Raw genomic sequence first — 26,086 nt, 5'->3', positions numbered from 1 at the left:
AGACTCCAGTCGTTGGCTTGAACTCTACCATCTTCACTGGATGGACTGGATCTGCTACTTCGACTTACTCTACTGATTTGACAACGTTGACTGGATCCGATGGCATTCCAACCACTGAGACCATCTACTACGTCGAGACTCCAGTCGTTGGCTTGAACTCTACCATCTTCACTGGATGGACTGGATCTGCTACTTCGACTTACTCCACCGAGTTGACAACCTTCACTGGATCCGATGGTATTCCAACCACCGAGACCATCTACTACGTCGAGACCCCAGTCGTTGACTTGAACTCTACCATCTTCACTGGATGGACTGGATCTGCTACTTCGACTTACTCTACTGGTTTGACAACCTTCACTGGATCCGATGGTATTCCAACTACCGAGACCATCTACTATGTTGAGACTCCAGTCGTTGGCTTGAACTCTACCATCTTCACTGGATGGACTGGATCTGCTACTTCGACTTACTCTACTGGTTTGGCAACCTTCACTGGATCCGATGGCATTCCAACCACTGAGACCATCTACTACGTCGAGACCCCAGTCGTTGGCTTGAACTCTACCATCTTCACTGGATGGACTGGATCTGCTACTTCGACTTACTCCACCGAGTTGACCACTTTCACTGGATCTGATGGTATTCCAACCACCGAGACCATCTACTACGTCGAAACACCTATGTCGAGTGCACAGTCCACAGAAATGAGATCAACCGCTACGTTTGTCACCACCTCATTCACTTCATGGACTGGTCGTTACACGAGCACATTCTCTACCGGTACCACCCTGTTTACTGGCTCTGATGGTGTTTTGACCACAGAAACACTGTATTATGTTGAGACACCAAACTTGCCGTTTTTCGGAAACTCTTCCATCATGACGCCAACAAGATCCTCAAGTAGTGAACTTTCATCTATCAGTACCGCTTTAAGCGGAACTACCTCTGTTGCGGTTGCTTCTTCATTATCCAACTCGCAAGCCGCGACTACGACGAATGATTTCTCTAGTAGTTTCACGTCTATTGTCAGTTCACCATCATCCTCCGCTGTTTCAATTTCGTCCGCAACCATCACTTCTAACACCATGTCACAACCCTCTTCCAACTCCCAATCCAAGACTACGACAAATGCTTTCTCTGATAGTTTCTCGTCTGGTACCAGTTTACAATCATCCTCCGCTGTTTCAATTTTGTCCACAACCACAACTTCTGACACCATGTCACAGTCATCTGTTACTTTTGCATCGTCCACCAAATCCGAACCCCAGTCCAATCAGGTCTCCAGCGCATCTGCATCTGAAAATTCAGCATCCAATGCACAGAAGTCGACGACTGCGAATAGTGACATCATCACGACTTCAAGCTCGGACACCACTTCGTCGATTGCAAGTGCTAGTCAGCAAAAACCATCGCATTCCCAACACTCATCAAGTGTGAGCCAGTCCTCGGTGTCCCCAGCTATCTCAAGTCCAAGTTCTTCCGCATCAGTTGTTTCATCCACCACCGTGGTTCCGATTACGACTCCCGGAGATGGCCAAGACTCACCAACATCGAGGAGCATGCCAACGTCGAAGTCCTCTATATCATCAAACACAGGCTCTGATTCAACGTCTATATCAACCGCAATGCCATCCAAGAATACAAACTTAGTGAAGAGCACTAGCCAAACAGTGGAAGAAAGCAGAACGACGTCAGACTCTAGACATAGCTCTGATAGCTTGAACTCATCGACGAGTATGAGTGATTCGAGTGCAAAAATGCCATCATCTGCCTCAGTATTTTCGTCTCATTCTACTAATTCTGGTCCAACTTCAGTGGAAGTCTTCAGTGATTCAACATCTTCGACATCGAGTTCGACACCTACAACTTCACCAAGTCAAAACAGCTATCGAAAGCCACCACAGGCTACTCAGCTAGCTTCGACGGTACCAAATACTTCTCATGAATTTAGCGACGCCACGAAAACTACTTCAACACTATCTGGCACTGGCAGTGGAAACTTGGTCTCCTCCTCAGCTTCATCATCCAGTGTTATCGAATCCACACTTCAAAATGTTGCCAAGGAAAGTGTTACTGAGGCTCTAGGCGCTTCACAAATTACGAGCGACCTCACTACCGGTAAAGGATCTGTGAGATCTTCGGCGACTTTTGCAACCCAGTCCTCTACTCAGAGTGTCTCTGCTTATGAAGGAGGTGCTAGCAAACTTAGATTGGGTCTCCTTCTTGCTCTACCTTTGGCCTTGGTCTAAGCGATACCCCCATAAGAGCATTTACGAGAAAACCCACCGTATAGTTAACCCTAACAAGATTTAGGCAGACGTGTAACATATTTAAACGCAAGAATTGTATCATTAACAAGTCTCTGGAACTTGAGCTCGCGATTACAGCTCTCAGGCACCGGGTTGCTCGATGAACTGTGCACTAGTCTTCGAAAACGTCTTAATTCTCTATATTCTAAGATGATCGATAAATAGCAAAGTAAAGTAAGCCTACATAGAAGGGTGACAAGTGCTTCTTCACTCCGCTCAACGGCCCTAGTGTGTGACTACCTAAATCGCAAACTTAAACTGGATGTAAACTCTTATTTGAAGCGTAGAATGGTTACGTTATGGGATATAAATCGACTTCCGGAGCTAGCGGCAGAAGCTGACTGCTGGGTATTTGCTGGTAACTATCAGACGACTACTATATCGATAGAAAAAGCACACTGGTATCGAAAAGGCTTGTTTCAATAGAATGTGAGACCTTTACCTTGGGCAAACTGGATAAACTAGCGCTGGGGACAAGATGGAAAGTAAAAGTACAACAAGCAAACGGTTCAGCGTAGTGCCATAAAAAAACCAAATATTGTTGATGTCAAATACTAAAATGGCAGGAAAAGGGAGACGATATATCGTCCTAAAAACTCCTACTTAATAGTTCATATGAACTGTATCTGCCAGCTCACGAGAAAAGATTGCGACCCTATGTGAGGATCCTGAAAACACCGAAAAGAGCAACGCCTGGAGTCAGAATTCAAACGGCTGGCTTTCACACCGAGTCCTGGCGGAACCTCTGTCTGCCTAAGCGTCAGATCTCTGTAAAAACGATCACATGCACGTGACACAATGACGGCGAAAGAAATGACGAAACAGTTATTTCTAAGTATTGTAAAAGAAGAGATGTTTTAGGCAGTTTAAACCTTCATCTAGTTTATGCTTAGTACACCACGAAGAGATCAAAGAGATAACTTAGAAGCTAATAGAATGATATTTACACTTTAGATTGATAGATAAAATTACCAACGGTATATGGGACGTTTATCGTGCAACGACACTTCTGAGACAGAATCTCGACGACACTATTGACAGACGTGAGTAATCTCTCGATGTATACCGTTATATCATCAGTTTCAGGGCTTTTGAACTTATGATCATCAAGTTGTAGCTGTCTCACTTGGTGTACTATTTTATCATTCCTATCGCATGGCGGGCCAGGAAATCACGTGACTATAATCATTTCAACATTAACCTGACGCTAACCAGATGGCAGTTTCAACGCCTACGCAAAACCAGTTCGATCCAAGTCATCTATGATCAGAGTTTCAATCTGTACAACATTCTTTTTTTTCTGCTGAAACTGGCTGTCAACCCGTTATAACACCTGAAGCTGATCACGTGACCCTTTGCGGGCTTCGGAGAAGTGATCTAGACTACAGGACAGATAATGAGTGCCCTATTTTCATATACAATAACGATTGTTCTATACTCACGGTCGTTGGCTTTTACTGACGTTAAATCCTTGTAAGTCCACCAAGGTGCGCCAAAATAGTTACAAAAAGTACTCCTTATTCTTTACTGTATATTATTAAATACATTTTGAACAGCGCAGCCTCATTTAGCGTTCATGAATGGGTAAATACTCTCAAATTTGAAGGAGTCTTTTTTCGTCAGTACTCTACTCATTGTATGGAGAGCGCCCAATTTAAAATCATTTTTGGGCACCATCGTCTCCTGTACCCTGAGAGCTGGACTATGGAAACCTTAGAGTTGGCGGACAATCCTGAAATAGGGCTCAACAACTTAAACCATCTTAACCCTGGACCATTGATTGTGTTCAGAGATCTGGGCATCAGTAAAGTAATTGTTATTGTAGAACTACAATTGGGAGCTCCATGTGCACTTGCCAAAACGGTTCACTTTCTGAGAAATCAGAAAGCTTGCTCTTCGACGTAAAAGCCAAATGTCAACCTTTTTCGTTTGATGGGGATAAGAATATATATATTTTGAGAAGCTAATTCGAACGCAGACAAGACAGTCTTTGATTTCGCTAACTTGTTGGAAAGACTGTACCTTGCACAAAACCCGAGAGGCACTTTAACACGGAGGTACGGTATCTTTTTCGTCGGAAGGGTTGACATCCACAGAATAGTCGGATTGAGTCAAAACATCAGCTTTTCCAGGTTTCGTCACCTTATCAATCGGAATTCGAACAGTTCGCCCTTTGAAAGCGAACCCTGGGTGGAAAACGGTCATAATAGCGGTAGCCAGTGAAATCATAAGTGCGTCCAGGATGACGAGATAGACCTCGTGCGTGATGAGATAACCGCCCCAACCTTGTGCTAACTCTACAACACGGTAGATACATCTCACGTAGACCAAGAGGACTGCAATGGTGAGGGCGTGTGGAAAATAGATGAACACCCACCGTCGTGGACGAACCCGTACGCATTCGTACTCGCGACAATATTTGTAGTCAATTTCCAGCTGGTTCACATGAAGAAGAGCCCTGGCGGGTCTTCGCGTTGCGGTGTGCTCCAGACGTGTGACCATAAAGATCTGGTATAGTAGGTGGAACCATAGCAGTAGAAAAACCGACATCGATGCCACTTGGAAAGCTAGTCCGGCGACAAAAACGTGATCTCCCGTATACGATCGTTCTTGACGAGCGGCGGCGTTTCCGGACATTCCACCGCCGACCGCTTGAATTATCAGCGAGATTACATCGCACGCTATGAAGATCCACGAGTACCAGATCGGACTCTTCAGCATCGCGAATTTGGGACCGTAGATTTTGACTAGTTTGGCCAATTGGTAGTAGATTCCTGCCATGGTAAACACAGGCGCGAGTGTCAGACAAATGTTTTGCAAGAGAAAAGTGCCGATATCACTGGTATTGTTGTGACTCAAAGCACGGCCGACGTACCCGGCTACCTCTATGCCACACGCGCACATAAACGACACACACATCCACCGTTGGCGAGTGTACAATCCTAATCCTGCTTGTAGTACGAATAGGACCCCAAAGATGGCAATCATACTGACGTTAAACGCCAGATTCGGATTCATATCTCCGTAAAGCGATATTTTACGCGGAGAAGACGCAGCGTCGTCGGCTGCATACTCCTGCACAAATGTGCGCGTTGCTAGGACAGTCATATGCACATATATTCGTGTATAGTGATTGTTTATTATATTCCCAAGACCTGGGTATTGGTCTTTTAACGACCTGCTCTCAATGTTTCCACGCTTGCGCACGCACTACCGCTTGGATCTGTTGATGGTCAACAACAGCGGACAGAGCAACTTGAATGCAATTTAGTAAGGGTGATTTTGGACTGTTGTGCACAGTAGAAGAACACTTACGAAAAAAGAAAGGGTTCGTTTTTCTCTGACTTAGCGAAAACTCCTAGTGCAGATAGGAGCTCAACCGTCGCGTTTGGAGGATTACCAACTGTATAGTGCCGTTAGGCTCTGTATTTTATAAGTGAACGCGATGTAACAATTGGAATTGCAGGTTTCCGTGGAAGATACATGCAGCAAACTCTGATGGGAAGCAAAGTTTGAAAACGGCCATTGAAGGGTCTCCATGGTGACGGCAGAAGTGACGATTGGTTGTTCAGTCGAAGAGCCAAGTATCGTAGCATAGGGTCCCATGGTAACCCATTTTTTACGTGAAAATAAATTGAGACTGTATATTGTAAAAAAAATCGAAGAGATTATGCATGAAAAAAGTGTGAGGAATTGAGAGTGGTACTCGATCTATTGATCAGTAGGAGTTGACTATCAATAAGCAAGCATTTGCGACGCATGTACACAAAGTTGGTTAGTGCACGAGTGGATGCACGGATGTGAGGTTTCAGTTCTTGTTTTGCAAGATCGGATGTCTCACGGATGCTATATCAATTCTCTCCAGCTCATGTAAGAAAACTACGTCTGAAGTGATCGTATTTTTCTATAATTCATTGATATTGCCAACAAGCATCAGGGACCACACACATCGATCTCCTAATTTCATATGTGATGCTTTACATTGATCTTCGACGTAGAAAGGTTCAAATTATTATTACTGTTTTTTGACTATATACAGGTTCTTATAAATAGCGATAGCACAATACTCAGTAAACTTCGTAGCCTCATTGTTTACTCTTACTGGCGGATTTAATGTCACTTCTGGCGATACCTGATCTGCCACACATTTCTTTGAAAATGCCATTTTGATCAAATAATTCGCTCGGCGTGCCGAATTCGGCAACCTCTCCTTTCTCCAACACTAATATTCTGTCGTAGTCGAGAATTGTGTTCAACCGATGTGCGATACACAGTATGGTACAATGCGAAAACGCTTGGGCAATACGAGCCTGAATTTTGGCATCGGTTTCGTAGTCGACGGAAGAAGTCGCCTCGTCCAAAATCAAAATTCTTGACTGTCTCACCAACGCCCTCGTGAGTGCCAGTAATTGCCGCTCGCCCAACGAGTAATTTGAACCGTCCTCTTCTACTTCCTGCTCCAAATGAAATTTGTGCAGGGCACTTAGCGACCCTTCCTTTTCATAGGTCTGAGCGCGTACCTCAGGTTCCATTTCAGCGCTTATGGCACCACTTTCAACCAACGCAACCCAGAGATCTTCATCTGAACGCTCACCAAAAGGATCCAGGTTCTTACGTACAGTGCCCCTGAACATAACAGGGTCCTGGGGAATGATTGATAGTTTTGACCGTAACTCGTGGAGACCTAAAGTGGAAATATCTATGCCATCGATAAAGATTTTTCCGGACTCCAGTTCACATATCCTGTACAGCGCACTCATGATAGTTGACTTACCTGCACCCGTCCTACCGCAGATTCCAATCTTTTCACCACCACCAATTTCCAAATTTACATTTTTTAATACCACAGGTAGTCCTGGTCTGTAGGCCAAGCTAACATCTTCAAATTCAACGGATCCATTGGTGGGCCAATCAGCAGGTGGACTCAATTCAGGCTTCCTGTAATCAGCTTCCAAAGGTAGTTCCGTGGCGTATGCAATTAATCTTTCAGTACTATTCATATCATTTTCGCCTTGTGTCATAGCTCTCAATAGCGAATTCAGTAAACCTGGCAACTGTAAAACATAAGTTAACAGTACACCTACCGATGACGGCGATATGTGAAATTGACGTGTGACACATAGTAATGTAATGATCAAGGCAAACGACATAGCAATCATATCAAGGGCAATGGAAACCCATCTTTGCAAGCTAACTACCACATAGCCTGCTTCATTCATTCTGTCAATTAAAAAGTCAGATTTTCTAGAAAACCGCTTTTCACTTTTGTATGCCCGGATAGTATCCATACCACCAAGAACTTCATTGAAGTTATTGTAGACGTGTGATCTCTGCAGTGCTTCCAATCTCTTAATTTCTCTGCTTGAGCTCTGGTAATGATCAGCAACTATAACGAAGGTCAAGATTAGAAATGGAACAGCAATTGCAAACCACGGTAGGTAGATAATGCACATGATCATAACACCGATGATATTTGAAACTTGATAGACAAATAGTCGAACACTCTCAGTGAGTTCAGAATCAACTGTATTGGTATCTTTGGTGAATCTATTGAGAATTCTTCCAATAGGAGTCGTGTCAATGAAAGACATCGGAGTATGTAACAACCGCTTCACAGCTTTCAGATTCAGCCACTTGGCCGCTGTTACTCCAATGTAACAGAGCATTGTGAACTGAGTAGTGGTACAGATGTAGTTGAAGAAAACAAAAAAAGTGTACATTCCCATATAGAACGGTGTTTTCTTGTTCTTGAACTTAAACTCTGTCCAAAAGGATAACCATACGGATGAGAATAAAAGAGTGAAGGTAGAGAGTGCCAAAAACAGCACGTAGAGCGGTAATAGGAAAAACCCTTTCTTACCAACCCCAGCGGAAATATATTCCTTGTATACTTTCCAGCTGATAGAATTGACAGCACGCTCTTCCTTCGCAGTAATTTGACCAGTATTTTGACGATTATTGTCATCTTGAAGCTGAGACCTCTTACTGAGTTGTTTTTGCAATGCTGCGGTCTCCTTTTCACTTTTCTCACGATCAAATGTTGGACGTGAAGCGCTTGGGTTCTCTTGAGGTGTATCTTCGGACTCAGAGTTCGTGGAAAACTCCATCAGGTTAACAAATCCTGCGTGTCTAGATTTTAACTCATCAACGGTGCCGACATCGACAGATCCGTCAAGATCAATGAAGATGACTCTAGACGCTCTAGAGATCAAACTCAATTGATGTGTGGCGAGTACTCGGGTTTTGTTGCCAAGCATTCCCATCAAACACTCGTCCATAATGTGCTTTCCAACTCGAGCATCGACCGCACTTAAGACATCGTCGAATAAGTAGATGTCCATGTCTCTGTATACACTCCTTGCCAGATTAATACGAGCCTTCTGACCTCCGGAAAGCGTGATACCGCGCTCCCCAATTTCGGTCCGGTCCCCAGCAGGAAGAAGATCCAAATCCGCCTGCAAAGAACAAACGCGAATAACATTCTTGTATCTGGCCTCATCAAATGGACAACCAAACAAAATGTTGTCCTTAACGGTTGCATTCTGTACCCACGAGTAACCACATAGCAACAAAGAGCCGTCTTTGTAAATGTCTCCGCCTGTCTTTTTCATAAAACCAGCGAGAGCGTTTAGTAGTGATGATTTTCCGGTCCCTACAGATCCTGTGACAATTACCAGTTCGCCTTTACCAATCTCAAAATTCAAACGGTCGAAGCCTTTGAACAATGTACTAGGACCGTCATTGACAGAACTAGACTCCTGCTTCGTGAGCGACTCTTCATACGATAACTCTTTACCAGTGGACTTGTCATCATGACCCTTCTTGCTCTTCGATTCATCCAATTGGCTTTTCAAGTTTGCTTCTTCTTTAGCCTCTTCCACTTCAAAGTTTTCCCACTGAAATGAAGCGTCCACCAATTTGACAGCAAGTTTGTCGTCTTGCAAGGGTAGCATGTGCGCTTCAATATCCTGATCATCTTCACCGGCTTGCAAGACTTCCTGGACACGACCCAATGCGATTAACCCATCAACCCCAGTACCCAAGGCCATGGGTAGAAAGAACATTTGAATGCTCAAAACTTGGAAAAGGGAGAGGGAGGAGAAAATATTAGCAGGACTTCTTCCGCCGTTGTTAACCTTGTACATGGCCAGAAAAGTTACCATCGAAGCAATGTTAGTCAGACAAACGGCCAAAGCAGTTACAAAATTTCTTGTGAACTGCATGTACCTAGTTTTGACAATCTCAGAAGAACGGATTTCTTGCACATTTTTCTCGTAAGCGTCTTCCCATGCATAAAATTTAATCATCTTCATACTGTTCAAGATTTCGCGCATAAGGGTGACTCTTGCATCTGTGAAAATGTTTGTAGCTTTGCGAACGTTGATTAGGGATTTGAAAGCCATGGTGGATACAAATCCTGCTGCGAAGAAAACTCCCACACCAACTAGGGCGATAGGACCCAGATTGATGATCAACAATACAATGCAGATGGTAATCGCAACAAAAAAGGCACCCACTAAGGGTTGAAACATAATGGCCAGTTCGAGTCTTGATAAGTCGGTGGACATAATGGAAGTAATTTTACCGTTGGGTAATTTGTGTCTAGAGTAACTTGATAATTTTAACGATTTCCGCAACATAGCCTTGATCAACACGGATTTGACCTGAACACCTGTAAGTTGGGAGTTATGGAAAAAATGATTGAAAAGAACGGCGTTCAAAAGCATCATAAGACTGGCGCCAATGGCGTATCCAACACCTTTGTTAACTTTCAAATCAGTAATCAAGGCCTTGTGTTGCACAAAAGTGAGGAGCCGTTTGGTTACCATGGGGAGAAATGCTGTAGCGGCGTTTGACAAACTCATGAACATGAACGCCATGAAATATTGCCATCTGAAAGTCCACAGCAAAGCCTTGAGAAGTGTGTGTTTCGGAAGAACTGTGTTTTCGATCACTTGCTGCGGCGTGGCGTCCGGGTGGTCTTGGGCATATTGGGCGCGCGCCTTATCGACATAATGATCGAAATGAAGGTCAAATTCGCGGGTCATAGTTTCGATGTTGATGCGTGGGTCCATGGTCCACAGATCGTTGGGCTGAAGGGTACGTTTGTACCCGACCCGGATGATCGGGAAAACGAACCAGAAGAACGTACGGTACACCCAGTTGGTATGATAGAGCGGGTAGACTTTGCGGTCCTTTTCTTCTGGGATTGGTGGAATGTCGCGGGTATGGAGTAGCGAAAACAGTCTTTTTTGTGGGTATATTTCCGAACCGGAGACTTTTTCGAGATCGTCGCTGTTGAGAAACAGCTCAGGTCTATTGGAGTCAGCCGCGCTGGGCTGACGTTTCAACTGGGCGTCGTCCGACACCAAACCATGATCTTTTTCGCTTCTTCTAGACGGTGTGTCGAGATCGCTGGAGCTCATAGCCGATTATCTCGATCGGTGGGAGGGTAATGTGAGAGAAGGCGAGAAAGACACAATTTCCCTGAGTCTGAAAAGTTTCTGTCTTGCTCTGCCAGTTTTGCCAGAGAATTTTTTATATTTTCTATGCAATTGAATTAGCTGAAGGCAGTTTTGTAGACCTAGAGAAAGCTAGAAAACACACAACCGAAAAAACACAAAAACAAAAACAAAAGAGTTTACGAACACACTAGCCTGTCGTGTATTGACAGAAATACTAGGTGTATAGCAAAACTTGTAATCTACAAACAAACTAAACCTAGTAAAACGTTATTCTTCGTTCCCACCACACACTCCCTCATCGCGATGTATATCTGTTACTGTCTTTATATATATGCATGCTAAACTTCACAATGTAATAATAATAATACAGATGGCAATTAAAGGAAACTCTGGTCACCGTATACGTACCAGCATATGTCATCTGAAATCTCCCCTCGCCGTACGTAGTGCTCAAGGTATATAGTTTGCACTGGTCTCTCAGAGACGACAGCGGTAAAATAGAACCCGAAAGCCGAGATCGATCGCGACGCACGGAACGTAGGGAACGGGGGCCAAATCACGGGTCTAAGCGGACTTACAATAAATGTGGTACGGCCGAGACTAGAGCGGTACGCAAATGTAGCGATAGCGTGGCTTGGCTTAGGGTGACCGATGAATTTCTCCGTGGAGATGCCGCGGAAGGGAGAATACGAAGAGTACAAGTATAATTGAACAATTGAGAGCGAAAGCGATCGATTGTGAACAAAGATAACTACACGTATAGTTGAACAATCGGGAGCTCAGCGATCAATTGTGAATAGTAGTGGTGAACTCTTTATAGTACACAAAGAAGCCCACAAGTATAGTAGATCAATTGTGAATGACAGTGAAGGCTGTTAATAAGTTGAACAATTGAGAGCTCAGCGTTCACTTGTGAATAGTAGAAGTGAATTTTATATAGTACACAAAGAAGACTACAAGTATAGTAGATCAATTGAGAGCCATGACTGATAGTATTTCTAAACAATTTAAAGCGTCAGCGATCAGTTGTGAACAAAGATGACTAAAAAAGTTTAACAATCGAGAGCTCAGTAATCAGTTTTGAATAACGTGATGACCATTAGTATAAGAGAACAAGTGAACGCCAGCGATCAATTGTGAATATGAGAATAGGCTATTACCATAGTTGAATAGTTGAGAGAATTAGCAATCAATCGTGAAAGAATTAGGGCTATAAAAACACCTGAACATCGATGTCTATCACTATAGTTTTCAAGGCTCGACTACGTCAGCAGTGTTTGATTTGTTAAACTGCTTCGTTTGCTCAGTCATGATTTATGGATTCTACTTATTTCTCCCTAGTTCTTTTCGGTTATATGTTTGATACATTCTGTTAGACCACCTACGAACATTTAGACGATTTTTGAAGCAAAAATAGCAAACAATCGGTAACGTTCTGAAACTCAGCCATTATTGAAGATTACTAAATGGAAATCCTGGATTGCTGGCAAATTCCGTATATTGTTGAGGCATCGTTGCTTCATATCTTTACGGTTGGTACATTTCACCTCAGCGCTTAACATGGCATTCCTGATTACGCAATTTGCACTTTCCCATATAGTTTACCAACCCTTACAATAGTTGAACCAGGACTGAGGACGAATCACGAATCCAGGCGCGAATCCGGCTTAATTAATTCAGCCAGCATCCAAATGTTTACTTGTTCATCTAAATCTATAAACATGTGAGAGTCTTATAGTTTTCTCCTCCCCCCATGTCTTTAAGCCGCAACTTAAGTTGTTTTGAGCAGCAGCACGCCAGATGAGAGCGTCAGCGATCAATTTTGAACAAAAGTGATGGTTATAAGTTTAGCTGAACCATTGAGAGCATCAGCGATCAGCTGTGACTATCGGGGCTTTGAGCATTGCTGAACAAGTGATCACTGACGCTATACTGACGCCCTCAATTGTGAACAGCCATGATGGCTATCGGCATACATAAACAATTAACAGCATCAGCGATCAGTTGTGAATATTCCAAGCACTGTAATAATCATGTCCAATCCTGTGTGCTCCTGGCCATCACCACTATGACACTATCTAGGCCAATAATACTTCATCTTCTGGGTCATTGCTTTTCGCCACAGAATAACTTCGATCACCAAAAAGCGCTATCAGACGAATCATGGTCGTTTGTATTAAACTTCTTGTTGGTTAGCATATCGTTTACTTGGCTACTAGTGTTTCAAAAGCATACTTACCCAAGAGCACCTTTATCTGTCCCATCCGGTGCTTCTTTTTCAATTCTTGGTAGTTTGAGCTGGGACAGGTCAGTATGCTTGCAGTATTATTCAAAGTTGATCAGACTATGCGCGATAAGCTCAATAGTCTAGAGGGAAACAGCCCAGATCAAGATCTAAAATTTCTAATTTAACAAACATCAAAAGTAGTAAAAAATCCTGTGGATGATCAGACCCAAATGCTACCGCTGACGCTGCTCGTGAATTTGCCAGTCAGTATTTACGCACCAATGTGGCCAGTAGTTGAGCAATTGAGAGTGACGGGGATCAGTTGGGGGTGTTGTAGGCCCTGTATTAACATCAGCTCTACAATTCACAGCGCCAGCGATCAGCAACCAGAAATAATGACTGTTAGCATAGCTGAAGAATTGAGCGTCCGTGATCAATCAGGATCACTATCAGCACTCTTGGAAAAGAATGTCAGCCATCAGTTGTGAATTATTGATATTGAAATATACATGATATAGTCTCAGCGATCAGTTTTGAAGAGTAAAGATCGCTATGGAATTGTAAAATGCAGAGTGTGGGTAGTTGAAAGAAAAGTTTTAGGGCCCTTTATGTGACGGGAGAGGAATTTACCTTTTGAGACACCAGCTGTCAAAAAGGAATAAAGTGATCAGTTGTCTCACGTGACCGCGTGTCAGCGCAGAAGCCTTTTACTCGAAAGGCAGAGTCAAGCGTAACAGTTCTCTAAGAACTGTGACATTTGGCTCGAATTTTTGGTTCTCCCCATCTTCAGACTTAATGGTGTGTGTGCCAAGAGTAATTAAATTCACATGTAATACCACTCTTGACGAATACTCAAGAGCTTATCACTGTAACCACTGGCATAGCAATGGTTTGTTCGAGAAGAACCACTGAGTTCTGCAGCTGGTTTTTAAACCTATTGGTACACACCTCTTGGAACTTAAAATACGTCTGGTATCCTTCTCATATCCAGCATCGGATTCAATGCAGGATGATCATAAACACGTAATCAGACGTCACGACAAGAAGCGGGGGAACTTCAAGTCACCAGTTGTTAAATAACCACGGCGTCAATAGCATAAAGTGGTACCTGATTGAATTGAAAGTCTGCAATAGTCTTGTCATTTCAGGCAATTTTCAGTTCATACCTGTCGAATAAGTGCGATCGCGAGCAATGAGTAGTGACCAACCTAGAGATAGTTACATGCAGAGACGAACAGCGGATCTGAAACTCTTGAGCCCTCATTGACCCTTCTTCAGTCACAACGGACTTCTGAAACTCTCAATTGTTCGGTCCCTTTTGTTGTTTGCTGGAGTCATCATCAAGGACCGGAACGGTTATCGTACCAAGACGCTCTGGACATTCACTCTTATCCTCAAATATATTGAAGTCAGTCCATCTTAGTCTCAGCCAAATATCTAAAATGCTAGCAGTAATGCTAAGATCAGAGACCGTTAAAATGTCATCAGCTTCTCTCACTTCTGACTCAAATGTTCTTCAATCAATACACAGATGTATCCAGATGATTCTTGCGTTGATTCTAGCGTTTATGTGCATATTCATGGATTAACTGAAATATGTTCTAGCGTATGTGGTCAGTGGTGTAGTAAAGGATTCAATGGGAACAGTTATTATTGGCACTGACACTGATCATCGTAGAACAACAAAAAACCGACAATCGCGTTTGTTGAGGAATTTTCTATATGCTCTAGAAAGCTTTTTACCGTTAAGAAATAACCACAAGTTGGCAAAGAGAGAGCTTCAAGTGCATCCACCACAATGCCCATTGTGAAGAGTGTCAGAACCTGTGTCTGTCTAGCGTCAGATCCATGATAAGGTGATCACATACACGTGACACGTGACACGATGACAGCGATAGTAGAGTTAACAAAATATTCAAAGTATATAAAACTACTACTTATCTAACGGGAACGACATCGATTGAACCAATTGGCACCACTTGAAACTAATCTTATAGCTCCTCTATCAGCCCATTCCAGCCATTTGCACTCGGAATACTTGAAAAATTTTATATCCGTTAGCAACGAAACATTTCCAAGAATTTGTTGATGAAGACGCGTTCTATCCACTTTACACGCTCATTATATTTATGCTAAGTATGTCATGGAGGGATAACTCCATACTAAGTAAAACAACTGGTTACACCTTACAGTAATGGATAGGATCATCCAAGATGTGGGACGTTTATCATGCAAAGACACTCTAGAGACAGAGTCTCAACACGAGTATAAAAAGTTCACCAATGAGCTGTTGACAATCCCAATACCGGTGTATCAGAAATCCAAAATAGAGGGCGAACAAATGGAATAGTACGGCCATAGGACAAAAACACTCTCGCTTGATTATTTGACGAGTTATAGTGATTAAATCTGTTCCTCCAAGCGTCTTGGGTCCCATATCTTTGATAATTCTTTCCATTACTGAGGAATGTAAACTATCGTTGTTTGAAGTTACCTCTCCGAGTGTGCGTGTGTAGTGAGATTGTAGACTGGAAGAGACGACCGTTCTTATACAATTTTCGGAAAGTGTTTAGTCACAAGTTTTCCGAGAGCATTAACGCATAGGTTTTGCCATCAAGTGTGAGTAGCGGACACATTTCGAGATCAGCTTTGTGTAAGATAACGTAAGCCTAGCAAGTACAGATTAATAGACCTTTTATTCGAAATCAGATTCAAATGTGGAGCATGAAAATTTAGCACCTTCATTCACGCAAGTATCGATAGTCCGCAAGAACACAAGACCAGATGGGTTATAGCTCCAATTCTGGTAACATTAAATCACGTCATATTCCAGCACTCCATTTGCTAACAAACCTCTGTTGAAGGCACGAAATGAAGAAGTCCACTATGTCGTGACCATGCTATGACGCCGGACGTATAAGAAAGGAAGTAGTCGGGAAAGCCCGCCAATTTACATTGTTTTTCAATCAGATATCCCAATCCTTAAAAATTTATTCATGAGCTAATCCGCTTTCAAAGGGAATGACGGCCTCCTGTGCTTAATCAACATCTCTTGCCCATTTTCAAATGAGAAAATGTAAAGTGTCGGAGCCAACAAGATCCATGTTGTCCATCACAAAAGGGTTAAACTCAGCTTGTCTGCCATTCTCGACGACCGACTCTGGGAAAAAATTGGTGACATATGTCAGGCTCTGGAGTTGTTTGTGAGTTAACGTCACTTCTTGATCAAATTTCGACCTGAACGTCTTGCGCAGAACATTAATGAGGTATTTGAAATTGCTTGAAAAGTCTGTAGCTGCAAAATGTGACTTTTTCGAATCTCCTTTTTCTGTTGCCGAATCTTGAGTCTCAGGAGATGACCCAATGTCCGAGGATTCCATGCAATTGATAAAATCGCAGTATACGCTCGTCATTAGCTTCACGTCAGCTTCAAATTCAGTGGCAATTTCTTGTTTAGCAAGTGTGTAAATGAAAATCTCGAAAAATGCCAGATTTATAGACCACTGGAAAGACTTGAAATAGTTCGCTAGATTGAGTTCAGATATTGCTAACGCGTAGGAAAGCATGGTCCTTGCGGTTCGCACGCCTTCGTAGACGGGGGCTTCTTTAGAAAGTCCTATCTCTTTCATGTATCCTTGTGTTTTGAAGATCGCCCTCTGTATGAAAATCAAATTCGTGAAAAATCCGAATTGGATGTTGAAAATAAACAGTCTTGTCATTGCCGCTGGCAAATCACTACTCCTTACGAGTTCTGTCAAAGCCGAGCTTATCGGAGGATCAAATGGTCTCATGCCTGCTGGAAGTGAAACTCTAAAATTTTCCATCTCCTTTAGAAGCGCATTAGCACTTCGAAGTTGTTTAGCAATGTTGGTAGTCGCTGATGGTGCATATAAGTCGCTGTATATGCAGGAACTAATGTAGACATTTCGGCAGGCATAGTATCCGCCAAAGACGTCAAACCCAACTTCCCTCATAACGAAGCTGTACATATTCCGTGCAAATGCAAGTTGGCACGCAGGTGGTTCAGACGCCGCTGCCAGTGTGGCATCCGCCAAAAGTTCCACAGGAGTACAGATAGGCCCAAAAATCGCCGTGGTGTCGTAATGGGCTACAACCGGAGGCTTTCCTAGGATTACAGAGACTTTTTGGTCAAAATAGCGACATACACCCCATATTTTTCTTCGCTTGCCTGCTTCTTCAAACGTTAATCCCTCGTAAGAAATCTCGGCATGAAGACCCAAATGTTGAGCCAAGCGAACGGCCAAGGTAACCATCATGTACGATGCGTGCAGAGCCCCTGTGACGTCGGCGTATGCCATGAGTGCCAAGAATGATTGAAGAGTGTCAATTCCTTCCGGTATTATAGCGACCTGATGATAATGGAATAATGCATTGGATATGAAGGTGTCTTCCAGTTCTCGCAGTTTGGTATTGTTTTGAACGAAACCCGCTACACGCCTGGGGATACCCTCGACCTGCGTTCTGTGGAAATGTTGCTGAAAGTGACTGACCAATGCAAATGCCACATGTAATGTGATGGAATGCGACCGACTGAGACTTCGGAGCCCGTTGCTGAGAAAGTTCGCGAAGATCGCCGATACCGTGTCCGCCGATATCAAAGAAAGCGTTTCAAGCCCCGACTGATTGAAAATCTCGACCAGGGTCTCCAACACCTCGGCTTCTGGTAGCGGTTGCAAATTCAAAGGTACCGGAAATAAAGTTTCCGAAATCTTATCGTGCATAAAGGTGGTGTACCATCTTGAGAGGTACTCAATCTCTTCATCACAATGCACACTTTTGAGCCGGATCCATTGTAGGCCTCGTGGTGAAAGGACTGAATAGGACAGGAAGACCCCATAATCCACACTCAGTCCGCTGTCTGGAACCTCCGGAGTTTCCGAATTCACTGCGGAATCGCCCGAAAGAGACACCGTTCCAAGATTTGACTCACTAGAGGTTTGTTTCTGGTCGATGCCCTTGCTTTTATGGAGTACAGCACTTGCAAGCACGTCTAGAGAGCTCATGCGTGGCATAGAGATGCCTGCTATTTTACTGTCATCCGGGCTCAGAACCGCTCGACTGCCACTTGTCCTCGATTTTTTTCTGGAATTTCTGTGTCGTGGCCTCCGACCAATCCTTTTCTGTACACTGCTAGCTACGCCAATAACCTGTTGTTCCAAGGATTCTATTTTCTTCAGAATTTTGTGAAATTGATCAGCTTTATTAGCAGTAGAGGGCTCTTTTGGACTGCTTTCTTCTAAATGATCATATGCCATGTTTTTTATTTCACTAACTTCGTTGCTAGACTCAAAATTAAACCATAAACCATCGTACTATGAAGCAACAAGTTCACAACTCTTCTTTAACCTGCCGATATCTTATAGTTGATGCACTTGCCTATTCTTCCTTCAGCCTTTAACATAGCACTTACTCTGTTGTCCTCTAAAATCATATAAATTAGCCATGTTAAGTTTCAACTCATCGTACAAGAAGATATTTAAAATATCTGAATTTTATTGTATAGAAAAGTTTTCGACTGTAACAAGAAACACAGCTTGAAAGACGTATACAAAACCATAGAAGAAGTGTCTCGGACCTAGAGATAAGGCGTATTTCGTGGAAACTCTGAATCTGTAACAGTGGTTTATTCAGGCAGTTCTTTTTCCCACTTTTTTGCGACCAAAATAGCGGTTTGATTTTTTTACGCACCAATGTCTGCACTTCCAGATGACGTCAATAGAACTTTGATCGAGGTGTTGAACGGGTTTTCTTCGCCTGTCAATACCATTAGAGCAGAGGCAGAGAACACGCTGAACAGAAATTGGATTACACCTACGAACATCGATGTTTTGTTGATGTTTTTGGCTGAACAGGCCTCGTTTTCTGGGGAGCTCACGCTGGCTGCACTTTCGGCTGTCCTATTCCGTAAATTGGCACTGCGAGCTCCACCATCATCCAAGACTGTAATTATTGCCAAAAATATCACACATATCAACGAATCCGTGCTAGCACAAATTCGTAGCACTCTTTTGAAAGGGTTTGTTACTGAGAGACCCAGTGGAATTCGTCACAAACTGTCAGATGCCATCGCAGAATGTGCACAGGAAGACTTGCCCGACTGGCCAGAACTGCTTCCTGCGCTCTTTGAAGCCATCAAAAATCCTGATCCCAACTTTCGTGAGTCCAGTTTCCGTATCTTTACATCCGTACCACATCTTATCAATGCGGTGGATATCAATAGTGTGCTTCCCATTTTTGAAGCCGGGTTTACCGACGTTGACGACAACGTCAAAGTTGCCGCTGTCACATCATTCGTGGGATACTTCAAACAACTTCCAAAGCAACACTGGTCCAATCTTGGGGTGCTTTTGCCAAGCCTGTTGAACAGCCTTCCGAATTTTCTCGATGACGGTAAGGATGATGCGTTGGCTTCTGTTTTTGAGTCGCTGATTGAATTAGTTGAATTGGCCCCTAAGCTATTCAAGTCTATGTTCGACCAAATGATTCAGTTCATCGATATTGTGATCAAAAATAAAGATCTGGAAACATCAGCCAGGACCACTGCGCTCGAACTTTTAACGGCTTTCAGTGAAAGTGCGCCACAAATGTGCAAAACAAACCCCAATTACGCACAGTCCTTGATCATGAATGCGCTCATCATGATGACGGAAGTGTCAATTGACGATGATCAGGCGTCAGAATGGCACAATTCTGATGATACGGAAGAAGATGATGAAGAAGTGACTTACGATCACGCACGTCAGGCTTTGGATCGTGTTTCCCTCAAGCTGGGTGGTAAAGTCCTCGCTCCACCGCTCTTTCAGTACCTCCAACAAATGGTAACATCTACTGAATGGAGAGAAAGGTTCGGTGCTCTAATGGCACTATCGTCTGCCGCTGAAGGATGCCGGGACGTCTTAATTGGTGAGATCGCCAGGATTCTTGATATGATCATTCCTCTAATTAACGATCCTCACCCCAGAGTTCAGTATGGCTGCTGCAACGCTTTGGGTCAAATCTCAACAGATTTTGCCCCTCTCATTCAAAGGACCTCTCATGAGCGTATCATCCCTCCATTAATCTCCAAGCTCACTCCCCAGTCTGTTGACCGTGTCCAAACGCATGCTGCAGCTGCTCTCGTGAACTTTTCAGAACATGCCACTCAGAGCATTCTGGAACCTTATTTGGACGACCTTTTAACAAATCTACTAACTCTCCTCCAGAGCTCTAAATTTTATGTGCAGGAACAGGCTTTGACAACAATCGCTTTCATTGCTGAAGCAGCGGAAAAGAAATTCATCAAATATTATGATACTTTGATGCCGCTGTTGATAAACGTTCTAAAAACCGATATGGGTAGCTCCAACAGATTACTGAAAGGTAAATGTATCGAGTGCTCTACTTTAATTGCACTTGCTGTGGGCAAAGAGAAATTCATGACTCAGTCACAAGAGCTAATTGAGCTCTTTATCCTCTATCAAAATCATGGTATTGAAGATGATGACCCTATCAAATCTTACTTAGAGCATGGTTGGAGCAGAATATGTCGTATTCTCAGAGAAGATTTCGTGCCACTTTTACCAGTTGTGATACCACCCTTGTTAGAAACTGCCAAGGCTACGCAGGATGTTAGCTTGATCGAAGAAGAGGAAGCCGCCAACTTTCAGCAGTATTCCGACTGGGACGTTGTCCAAGTACAAGGCAAACACATTGCAATTCACACTTCTATTCTCGATGACAAAGTGTCGGCAATGGAGCTTCTACAGGTTTATACAACCATTTTGAAGAACTACTTTGCTGTCTATGTGCCAGAGATTATGAAGGAAATAGCTGTTCCTTCCATAGACTTCTATTTGCATGACGGTGTCAGAGCCACAGGTGCAGGCCTCATCCCAGTGCTGCTCTCCGCGTTGACCTCAGCGACTGGTGTTCAGAATAACGAAGTTTTGGAGCTGTGGCATCTAGCGTCGAATAAGCTGTTGAACGGCATAATGATTGAACCAATGCCTGAAATAACACAGATCTACCACACCGCATTGGTGGATGGTCTCGCGATTATTGGCGAAAACAGCCTGAACAATGAACAGCTAACACAATACACAAAAGGCATCTCTGCGAATCTTTCGGACATCTACGAACGTGTCAAACAGCGCCGTAGCGAAGAAGATGAGTACAACGAAGATGTAGACGAAGATCTGGAAGACTACACCGATGAGGACCTCCTAGACGATATCAATAAGTCTTTGGCTGCTGTCTTCAAGTCGACCAGAGGGGCTTATCTTGAGCAATTTCAAGCACTATGGCCTCTGGTTATTACTTATTTGAGGGACGGTCAAGTAATTTTGACGCTGTTTGCTCTTTGCGCCATTGGGGATATGGTTGAAAACGCAGGAAGTGCCACAGAGCCTTTGAAGGCAAATTTCATCAATGAAGTTAAGGATTTTCTATTGTCAGCTGATGCCTCGATACGCCAGGCAGCATCCTATGTGATAGGTGTCTGCGCTCAACACAGTCGTGAAGCCTACGCGCAAGAATGCCTGGAATCTTTGAGTACACTTACACGTGTGATTTCTATTCCAGATTCAAAATCAGAGGAGAACGTCACGTCGACAGAAAACGCTAGTTCTGCGGTTGCCAAGATTTTGCACAGCTTTGGTAGCAGCGTACCAAACTATGAGACGTATGTTGCAAGCTGGTTAAAGTCATTCCCAGTGGTTCAAGACGAAGAGGCAGCAGCTTTTAATTATAGATTTTTGGCACATCTGATCGACAACAACTCGCCTTTGGTCACCAATGCAGCCACGATTCCGGACATTCTCGATTATGTCGTCCAGGCTCTTCGTCACCGTTCGCTCGTGGGGAGAAATGCCACTGCCGTCGTTGAATCTACGAAAAAGCTTCTTGGCTCTTTACCTCAAAACGAAGCGATGGCTTTGTTTCAAAGGTATCCCCCTGATGTGGTCCAGGAGATCCAGCACTGGTTTGCATGAGCATAGGCGCCTCAGCTTTGTATAATTTTCCCATTGAATTTGTAGACTGCATAACATAATGAACACACTTCCGCATAGAGACGTATTGACGGGTTTTGTTACGTCCAGGATAATCCTAGCAAACGCGTAAGAACAACATACTATCGAAGAACTTTAGTTAATGCTAGGTCCTAAGTCGAACCCTCCCAAATCACGATAGACAGGTTGATTACCTTTATACAAATCTCACAAGTGACGCTGTCACTACTGTTACTACTGTCATTACTGTCACGTGATTTATACAAAACTGCAAATCACCATCAGATGTCTAGTTGAGAAATTCAACGGCGATGCCAAAGATCCGAACCCTTTTGAACATCTCTTTCTTATCGTAATAACGCTAAGAAACGTTAGACAAGTGCCATTCATCATGAAACTTTACATATCACACTAGATTCCATATTTCGTGGTTGGTGATCGTCAACCGCGGTAAAAAGTAATGAAAAATTTGACCGCGATGAGATGGGATGAGATGAGATGAGATGAGATGCAACAAATCCAATATTGGTACCACACATCAGCGAAGGTTGGTAGCTTAGGTATCTCCGTCAAATTGACTTTGGAATTGTTAGAGTACTGAAACTTGGCAATGGGTTTGGCAGCCGTTAAGAATAGACAGAAACTTGGCTTTGATCCGAGAAATACCAACTGGAGCAATGATACGTCGAGGTTCGGTCACAAACATCTCGAGCAGATGGGCTGGAAACCTGGTTCTGGGCTTGGTCTCATGCCCAACTCCACAACTTCTCATGTTAAGGTGTCGATAAAGGATGATAACCTTGGTCTTGGAGCAAAACTCCGTAAGAAACAAAAGACGGATGAGTTTGACAGCGGAGAGTGTGCCGGTTTGGACGCGTTTCAACGTTTATTGGGGCGTCTCAATGGTAAGGAAGAAACTGTCTCCAACGAACTCGATACCCAGAAAAGAGACAATATTATAAACGGGAAATGGGGTATCCATTTTGTAAAAGGCGATGTTCTAGCCAGCACTTGGGATGCTAAAACTAAGACCCTGAAATTATACAGTAACGAACTAGCCAAGCGCTCTAGATCAGATGAAGATGACGAGCAGTGCAAGTCCTCGAAAAAGAGCAAAAAGAACAAGAGGGATAAGAAGGACAAGAAGGACAAGAAGGACAAGAAGGACAAGAAGGACAAGAAGACAAGATCTTCAGAAAAGAAGGACCAGCTAGTCCAATCTAGTAGCGATAACGAGGCAGAGGCAAAATCTCGGAAAGACAAGAAAGACAAGAAAAATAAAAAGGAAAAGAAGGTTAAAAAGGCTAAACAGGAAAAGAAGTCTAAAAGCAGGGAGGATAAGAAGCGGGATAAAAGTAGCAGGGGCAGCAAAAGCGAAGAGATCACTCGTGATGCAATGCTGAAACCAAAATCTGAAAGTAACGACAACATCGTATCGAGATTATCTGTGCGTTCCAAATGGATCAAACAGAAAAGAGCCGCTGTGATGGATGCCAAAGCGTTGAACGAAATTTTCATGATCGCGAGTTGACAATATACCAAACTACACTAAACGAGGTTCGATTATACAGCGGTGATAAAGTGATGGCGAAATGGCGAGCGTCGGAATAACTGATGGCACGGTAAATCATAAGCATTTGATGATTGGCAACTGTGATCCGCCATTTCGTTGCAACATTTCATGTATGGGGAAGCGTCGGTGCTGTTAACAAATTTTTAGGATCTCAGCGCCAGATGGGACCATGGCTTTATAGCAATATCCTTCATTTTTTTATCGAGCAGGCCACATTACCTCCAAATTCGTTAACATGAGTGACAATTTCATGTGCGATCGCCAAAAACGTGTTTCCAGTTTGTTGGTAAAGCCGTACCGAGAACATGGTTGAGGGAAGAGTTGTGATTATGCCAACAAATAGATATCTGTTGCACTTGATTATTTGCTCGAATGACTCGATTGTAGTCATTTGATAGTTACAATTTCAAGATTCAAAGCCTATCTGCCAAAAAAAATTATGCGCTTCGCTTGAGATCGAAGTATTATAATGACAGTCTATAACACATAGATACGGAATGGATTGGCTTCAATCTCAATAAAGTACACATTTGATAGATCATGGCTCGAGACTATGTTCTGTAAATAGATTCGGCAGCAGTAGACACGCTGCATATACCGGAAATCAGATAACAGAGTGTTTCATAAGATGAAGCACAATCTGTACTTCACCCGAGGGGTCACTGCGTCTCAGTTATCCATTAAACTATGACGGAAATCATACCCACAGAAGCCATAACGAGAGAAACAGAGAACAGCCATAGCCCAGCTGAAGAAATCGGTTCTACTCGTAGACCAGCGGATGACTTCTTGCTGCTAGTTGATGAAGCGCTACTGCTAGAGCCGCTTCCAGAAGAAGAACCTGAGCCGTTCGAGCTCGAAGATCCACTACCTCCGCTCGCACTGGCTTGTGCTGAAGCAGAGGATAACTTTGTTTGACATGACGAAGCTTGACTAGTCGATGACGCCAACGATGCCGATCCGTCGAAAGAGCAAGCCGATTTTGACTTTCCATTAGACTCGTAGTACTTGTTTAGCAGAAAGGATAGCTTGACGGAATTGTCACAGAAGGAATAGGCACCGTAGCTGCCCTTCTCACCATCAGCACTAATATCCCCGCAATCAATTTTGCCACACAGAGTTTCGTATAAATCACCGTAATCTTTACTGTCGACGCTGTCACTAATAACACATGATAGACCACCCTGTAGACAATCGCACACATCCTTATCTGGTGTAGGTGGGAGAGAAGTAGCAGCCTTCCAATTTGAGTTGGTGGCAGGACATGAGAGAGAAGTGGAGGAAGGGCTGTAGGAATTCATTTGGACGGCAGAGGGAGATACAGAAGCCAGCTGACTCTTCAAGTTATTGTAGTCGGACAGAGTATTTACGTTTTTGCCGTCGACCGAAACTAGCCCATATTTGTTTGCCTCTTCGAAATACATGTAAACGATTCCTCCTGACCAAACATCTGTCATATCCTTGCCATACAATGTACCAACTTCTTCAAACTTTCTTGGTGATTGAGCATTGCAACCATATTCCGAGAAAAAGGCAGGAATACTTAAATTACCAAAGTCCTTTGTTCTGTCCTCGTAACCTGACTCTTGGAAAGTTGATGAGCCGCACCACTCATACATGTTAATACCGAAGAAGTCAGCGCGAACGTCCTCATCGCCGCAAGCAAAATAGTCGGCCATTGGAACTCTAGTATCTTCATCGTCATTAGACGAATATCCGACAGGGATATCTCTATAGCCCTTATCTTTGATGTACTTCTTGGTGTCCCTAATGGCAGCCTTGACAAAAGGGGAGGCATTCGTGTTAGACTTGTTGTTAGTGACTTCATTACCTGCAAAGAAACCCAATACATTTGAGTAGTTGGCCATTGCGTCGATGACGCCCGTATAACGCTGGTAAAGGTCCAACGTCCAAGCTGGAGAGTCCCTGTTAATGGACTCCGATGGCTCAGACAGATCTGCGATGACATAGATCCCCGCCTTGCCGAAAGCTTCCATACATTTGCTGTGATCCAAAGAGGTGTTCAGAGCATAAACACGAACAACGTTGGTCTCAGCACCAAGCAAATATGGCAAATCTCTCGAGCAGGTGTCGTAATCTGCCAGTGGATCGACAATATCATCGGATGTGGAGGAGGAGTTGGCTGTGTCAGCTTGATATGCAACACCTTTCATATAGAATTGGGTTCCATTGTTGGAGTAAAAGAACTTGCTTCCCTTTACCTGGATGGCTGGCGTATTGGTGAAGTTACCGCTGTTGTCATCGGCGATGACAACACCTGATGTGCAGAGAAGGCAAACTATACTAGCCACCAGGTTTCCTAACATATCAAATTTTCTATAGACCAAGCTCTGTTAATCAGTATATTTGAACTCAATTGCTGCGTCAATATGGATAACTGCCGGGCCGCTGGAGACAAATGTAGACACACTCCTATATATATATATATATACATAAACACATGAAACCTCTCGATTAACCGACGGTGAGAACATCTGAGA

The 26,086-nt window shown here is 43.4% G+C and overlaps 6 protein-coding genes and 1 pseudogene across 7 annotated transcripts; 3 read left to right on the top strand and 4 right to left on the bottom strand.

Annotated features, from left to right (window-relative positions):
* Window positions 1-2: 2 nt before the first annotated feature.
* On the top strand, window positions 3-2,252 carry LALA0_S16e00562g (annotated as a pseudogene). The gene has a single exon. A coding segment is annotated over exon 1 (2,250 nt).
* A 2,106-nt stretch (window positions 2,253-4,358) lies between these two features.
* On the bottom strand, window positions 4,359-5,420 carry LALA0_S16e00540g (LALA0S16e00540g1_1; the record flags this gene model as incomplete). Its single annotated transcript, XM_022775455.1, has 1 exon — window positions 4,359-5,420. The coding sequence occupies one exon, from the start codon at window positions 5,418-5,420 to the stop codon at window positions 4,359-4,361; it is 1,062 nt and encodes a 353-aa protein (XP_022631204.1).
* A 977-nt stretch (window positions 5,421-6,397) lies between these two features.
* On the bottom strand, window positions 6,398-10,738 carry YOR1 (LALA0S16e00518g1_1; the record flags this gene model as incomplete). The annotated part of the gene is made up of 1 exon (XM_022775444.1): window positions 6,398-10,738. One exon carries the CDS (start codon window positions 10,736-10,738, stop codon window positions 6,398-6,400), a length of 4,341 nt encoding a protein of 1,446 aa, XP_022631203.1.
* Window positions 10,739-16,066: 5,328 nt separating this feature from the next.
* LALA0_S16e00496g (LALA0S16e00496g1_1) lies at window positions 16,067-18,280 on the bottom strand (the record flags this gene model as incomplete). The annotated part of the gene is made up of 1 exon (XM_022775432.1): window positions 16,067-18,280. The coding sequence occupies one exon, from the start codon at window positions 18,278-18,280 to the stop codon at window positions 16,067-16,069; it is 2,214 nt and encodes a 737-aa protein (XP_022631202.1).
* Window positions 18,281-18,715: 435 nt separating this feature from the next.
* On the top strand, window positions 18,716-21,994 carry PSE1 (LALA0S16e00474g1_1; the record flags this gene model as incomplete). Its single annotated transcript, XM_022775421.1, has 1 exon — window positions 18,716-21,994. One exon carries the CDS (start codon window positions 18,716-18,718, stop codon window positions 21,992-21,994), a length of 3,279 nt encoding a protein of 1,092 aa, XP_022631201.1.
* A 628-nt stretch (window positions 21,995-22,622) lies between these two features.
* On the top strand, window positions 22,623-23,543 carry PXR1 (LALA0S16e00452g1_1; the record flags this gene model as incomplete). The annotated part of the gene is made up of 1 exon (XM_022775410.1): window positions 22,623-23,543. One exon carries the CDS (start codon window positions 22,623-22,625, stop codon window positions 23,541-23,543), a length of 921 nt encoding a protein of 306 aa, XP_022631200.1.
* Window positions 23,544-24,265: 722 nt separating this feature from the next.
* LALA0_S16e00430g (LALA0S16e00430g1_1) lies at window positions 24,266-25,912 on the bottom strand (the record flags this gene model as incomplete). Its single annotated transcript, XM_022775399.1, has 1 exon — window positions 24,266-25,912. The coding sequence occupies one exon, from the start codon at window positions 25,910-25,912 to the stop codon at window positions 24,266-24,268; it is 1,647 nt and encodes a 548-aa protein (XP_022631199.1).
* Window positions 25,913-26,086: the final 174 nt, after the last annotated feature.

Source organism: Lachancea lanzarotensis, scaffold LALA0S16, assembly GCF_000938715.1.
Source record: "Lachancea lanzarotensis genome assembly LALA0, scaffold LALA0S16, whole genome shotgun sequence".
In the NCBI taxonomy this organism is placed as follows: Eukaryota; Fungi; Ascomycota; class Saccharomycetes; order Saccharomycetales; family Saccharomycetaceae; genus Lachancea; species Lachancea lanzarotensis.
This window is presented reverse-complemented; position numbering and strand designations above follow the sequence as displayed.